General features: G+C 33.6%; 1 protein-coding gene across 1 annotated transcript in view; it reads left to right on the forward strand.

Moving 5' to 3' along the window:
• Pkhd1l1 (PKHD1 like 1) overlaps positions 1–5,650 on the forward strand; it is a 165,853-nt gene that overhangs the window by 133,946 nt on the left and 26,257 nt on the right. Inside the window, exon 59 of the mRNA XM_004640093.2 lies at positions 2,119–2,209. Within this exon, the coding sequence (XP_004640150.1) occupies positions 2,119–2,209 (91 nt within the window). The remainder of the gene's footprint in view (positions 1–2,118; positions 2,210–5,650) is intronic.

The following is a 5,650-nucleotide window of genomic DNA, read 5'->3' on the forward strand; positions in this document are numbered from 1 at the left end:
AAATGTATTTGGTACAGAATCTCACTACACAGCTTGAATTCAGAGTGATCCTCCTCCTGTTTTCAGCCTCCCCAGTGCTGGGATTACAGGCATTCGCCACCATGCCTGGTCTTGGTGGCTAGCTGAGCATGTGGTGCTGGGGATTGAACCCCAGACTCTGTGCTTGCCTAAGCAGGTGCTTAGTTCGCTTAATCACACCAGCCCTCCATGTATTTTTCAATTACAACTCAGTGATGAAATACTTATGGAAATTCTGTCAAACAAAAGCATTATAGCGTGTTTTTGTCCACCTTATTTACCAGAGCTGAACCCAAAGCTAAAATACCCATGAAAAGTAAATATTTTGAATTGATTCAGGACATTACTTTCCTATAATATCCTGACTAAACACACTCATGTAATGCACTTCCAGAACTGCTTCAAAAAGTGGCCAGAAAGATGAAGGCTCTGTCCTTGAAGTGAAGAGGATATTTTTGACAGGGAACTAATAGTACTGTGTCTTTTATTGTATTAATTTTAAAAGATTTGACCATTCACCACACTTTTTTATTATACCTCAGAGATATTAGGGTGCAGTCATATGTCAACTCCAAATCTTTAAAATTACCTATATCTTTTGAAAGAGAACACTTGTTTTACATTTATGAATTCCAGTTAACTCTTTCAATTACAAGCTTTAAAAATAGAATATTTACGGTGCCTTAAATAATTGAGACTTGGCCATAAAATGAAATTGTTTAGTAATTACTTATCACTTGTACTAACCTAGTTTTTGATTATAGCAAAATCACTTGCATTAATGAACATCACCATTGAATGCCATAACCACTGTAATTGCCTTAGTTATTTTAATAAATCAAATTGGTAACAAATTATAAAAAGTGATACCATTTTTGTGACCTTCCTATAATCTGGAATTTAGCCTATGACTTGTAAAGTTTTTATAAAGCTGGCATTGTCATTTATTTTATTTTTATTTCAAACAGAAGAAAAATAATAAAAACATACAAAATTTCAAAGCAAGATTATAGAAGAAGAATAATATTCAGTATATTGTGTATTGTTATCTTCAAAGCAGTTGCTTGTAATACAAGATGTAGGTATGAAAAAACCAATCAAGCAATGTAGACATATAGCTATTCTTTCAAAGAGCTAATAGTTGGGAGCCTGCCCCGTAGCTCAGCTCTTTAAGTGGCTGCTTCAACCAAGCAGTCAGGCTCAGGTTGCTGTGGTTCGATCCCCACAACTCAAGCCAGCCAAACCTGCCCTGAAGGCATTCAGAGAAAAAAAAAATCAAAGAGCTAATAGCAATTAATAGTATATCTATCTTAAGTGTTTTGCATGTGTTTGTGTGTGTGCATATGTGTGTATTTTTTTCCTTTCCCCTTGGGAAATGGATGAGACTTGAGTCCATACTTGTAAGTGAAATAACCTTGCCTTACATGTGCAAATGTCATATTGTCTTCCTAGTGTAAGAAGCTGAAAGAATAAATAAGACTCAAAATGTACAATAGATATTGCGAAATGGGAAGGAAGTGTTCAAAAGGAAAGAGAAACTGCAATGTAAAGTTTTGAATCACATCCAGTAGATTACGTGACCAAAATTAAAACAAAACATTTCTTTAATGCAATTCAAGGATGTAATATTAGTGAGGGTATAGTACCTAACAATAGTTTTACATCAAGATCTTAGTATAAATGACTGGTGAGATAACTCAGCAGACTAAGTGCCTGTCTGGGCAAGCACAGGGACTGGGGTTCGATCCCCGGTACCACATGCTGCACTGGCCCCACCCCTGGGCATGCTAAGCTGGCCACCAAGCCAGTGTGTGTAATCCCAGCACTGGGGAGGCTAAAAGCAAGAGAATCACCATGAGTCTGAGCTGTGTAGTGACATCCTGTACCAAATACATACAAATTTAAATAAAAAGAGCTTAGCATAATTTGAATACTTTAGTTGTGATATGTTTAAATTCAGAAAATAATTAGAATTTTTCTCTTGAAATTATAATTATAATTAAAGGTTTTCACAGGGATGATGTCATATACCTGCTCTCATTTGTGTAAATGTGCAATTGTCTAACCCAAAGTATTTTTTTTTCTTTATCATTCGTTCAGGTAAATAGAGGAACTAATACAGTTTTACAAAATAATGTGGTTGCTGGATTTGGGAGAGCAGGATACCGCATTGATGGTGAACCTTGCTTGAGTAAGTATTTTTTTCTAAGCATAGAAAACTAAAACAATGAGGTAACAAATTTTCTGCTGTTTTCTGGTTTAATATGTAATATCTTTTCCTTCTGGACACCAACATAATTCAGTAAGGAAGACTATGTTTTAAAAAACATTGGATCTAAAGAAAATGAATACCTTTTAAAGAAAACCATTTTTCCCCCAGTTTATAATCCAAAAATTCAGTAGCAACCTCAGTTCTTGATTTGGTTATTGCTAGAATTTTGAGTGCCTCATCTACTACCATTTCTCACGAAAGTGGCCTCTGCATAGAGAGCCCTGAACCTGAAGGAGCAGGACATTATTTTACATTTCTGCTTTGAAAGGAAAATGTCCATTACTTATATATTAAAATTATATTCATAAAAATTCAAAGGACATGCATAGTTTTCAAACATATTTCTCTAACTGCTTAGGAAAATTTAGCAATTAATCAAACATCTATCTTTCTGGCGAGACTGTAGGGAAATGAAAATTTACACATTACTGATTGAAGGACAAAATGAAATAATCCCTATATAAGGGGTCTACTAAAATTATTTGTGAGTCTATCTTTGACATAGCATTTCCACTTCTGTTAATCCAGTCAATGGTTGTCATTATATGATTAAAAATGGTTTATAAGCAAAGTTATTCATCAAGGCATTGTCAGTACTCACAGACCACTAAAAGTCATCCTGGGACCCTTAACGGTACCTTCATTGTGCAAAGGCAAACACTAGAATGCTAGGATCCACTAATGAAGAAAACCGAGTACCTACATATAACACTGAGAGAGCTCCAAGGTATTCTTGCGTGATATGTGGAGGGTATGGAATAGTACATGAAATGTGGCTGTGTGTAAGATCCGTATGTTCTGTGTTATGTTTCATGGGGAAAAAGGAGTAGAAGATACAATTGCATATGTATTTGTATTTACATAAAAACACAAGGTGATTTAGGAACTTATTTTATAACCTCTTGAATTTTTTTGAATAATCTTTTTTTTCTATAATTTTATTGGGAAACAAATAGCAATGAGACAGTTTCAAATCAAATTAGTAGGACAGTTTCAATAAATAACACATTGCATATTGTTGTCTTAATGGTTATTCATTGTACAAGATGCAGACATGATATCCTGTTTACAAACACTTTTAGAACAAATCTTTCTATTCATTGAGTTAAGAGAATGCAGCTGTATATCCTATTTTGAACATACAGATACAAAATGATCATTCATTTGTATCCCTCTTTTTTGTTTAGTTTTGTCATTTAAATATTATAGGTGTGTAAATTCAGCTAGATATTCCAAAATAGTTCAGTAGTCCATAATAGTAGTGGGTTTTCCATATGACTGGTAATGTCAGAAGTTGTTGACTTCAGCCTTTTACAGCTCAGTATAATAGCATGGCTTTACTTTTTATACCTAGTTTTTGTACTTTTCTGCTGGATGGTTAAGACCAAGATAAAGCAAGACCTATATAACAAGAACTGTAGCTTTTGTATCTGATAAGGTCAGTCCAATCCCCTCAGGATTTATCCTGAAACCCTGTACTGCAGTTTGTAGATCCTTTGTCAGTGTCAGCCATGTGGATGAGTAACAGCCATTGAACCTCTTGAATTTTTAACCATGAAAACATTTCACTATCAGTTTTTTTAAAAAAGTAAAACACAATATAAAACTTCAGTTTTGCCGCTTGAGAAACTCGAAAGAACTTCAGCGAAATGGGACTTTTCTTAGAAAAATGTATGTTCTTTTTAAAATTGACTTAAATATTTTAGTGTAGTGTCATTTTTAACAGTTTAATTAGTTATAATTTACATGCCATAATATTCACCTCTTTGCACTAGTATGTTGGCTAATGAATAGTCATTCTTAAAATTATTTCAATATTTTTCTCTCAATTCAAAATGAATTGCATTTAAGCTAATTTTATACTTAGACAAAACATATTTGAAGAAGGACACAACTTTGTCAACAGATTTAGCAGATTCCTCGAAACATGCTCTCAATATTTTAATTCCCAAATGCTAGATGTGATTTTTTTTGATACAAAAGTTTAAAATAAAAATTAACCTTTGAATATAAACACTTATCAATAGTTGTAACATCATATGCGATATTTTTACCAACTATATTGATATTAATGCATAACTGAGAATGTTTAAAAAGAAGTTTTGAATTTATGACAATTGAAACATGACATAGCATAGAGAAACGGAAGCCTAACTTCAAGTAATGCTTGTCAGTTTATCCGGACAAGAGGCAGGGTTGCTGGGAAGTGGACAGTGACACATTCATCATGGCCTTGTGTAGATTCAGGGACAGAGATATAGTCATCTTCTTGTGTCAGAATAAAATAAAAGACACGCAGTTCATGAGCAACCTACAAACTGGAAAGCAGGGAAGACAGGAAGAAATCAGACACAAGGCTCCAGGAAGACAGCTGGACCTAAGTACAAACACAGGAAGAGGCGCTGCTCTTTACAAACAACTCTCCAACTTGTGCATGCCCCAGAGGGGTTATTAAAGTTATTGATCCAATTTGGATATAAGTAAGACTTTCAATAAAATCTACCTTAATTATAATATATATAGTAACCAGTCCAGTTCTCATTTACTAAAGATATTTGCAAGGAAACTTATATGATTTATTCATTGCATTTTGAAACAGTCATAAATTAGGTATTAACATGCTTGATACATAGGAAACTAAGTTCTAAAAGGTTAAACATTCCCACAAATTGTGTATACAGTAATTTTAATAATATTGTAGAAGTACCTAGCTCTATAAATTACATTTTTGGATGCAAGATCATGTTGATGAATGAGCCAGAAACCATTATCTTCACTCGTGAAATTTACATTCTAATAGAAAAGAGGAAAGAATAACTCAAAAATAATACAATAACAAGTAAAACCTTTTAATTTCAATGTAAAGTGATTGAAGTGCAAATTTTAATGAGGTAGACTGGGAAAGGTTCTGAAAGGACTAAGTCATGAAAATAGTGCAACAAGAAAGAGCCAGCACATTTATATGCACAAGATGGGTAAGGGAATGATCCTGAGAATCTTCAGCATGTTTTTGAAACTAGTAGTTAATTGGTAGGATTCTCACCCTGACTAACTATGTATGCTGATACCTGTGAACTAAGCAACTGCACTGAAGATAGCAATGTGTAATACTAGGGTCATGCTTGGAGAGCCTGTCATTCTGGTCTTCTAAATACGTACTGTTTGTCATGACATACCAAGTATGGCCACACTGTCTCTCAGGTAAATGTTTGTTTTAAAAAAAGGGTAATAAATGAAAACAAGAGACAAGAACAAAAAAAAAAGGTCACAGGACTGTCCTGTTACAATGTTGTATATGGTTAGATTTCTAAATTTCTATGTAAAATATGTAACTGTTTATTCCTATTTTTTAAATATTAA

The sequence above is a fragment of the Octodon degus genome, unplaced genomic scaffold (assembly GCF_000260255.1).
Source record: "Octodon degus isolate 3935 unplaced genomic scaffold, OctDeg1.0 scaffold00118, whole genome shotgun sequence".
NCBI classification, from domain to species: Eukaryota; Metazoa; Chordata; class Mammalia; order Rodentia; family Octodontidae; genus Octodon; species Octodon degus.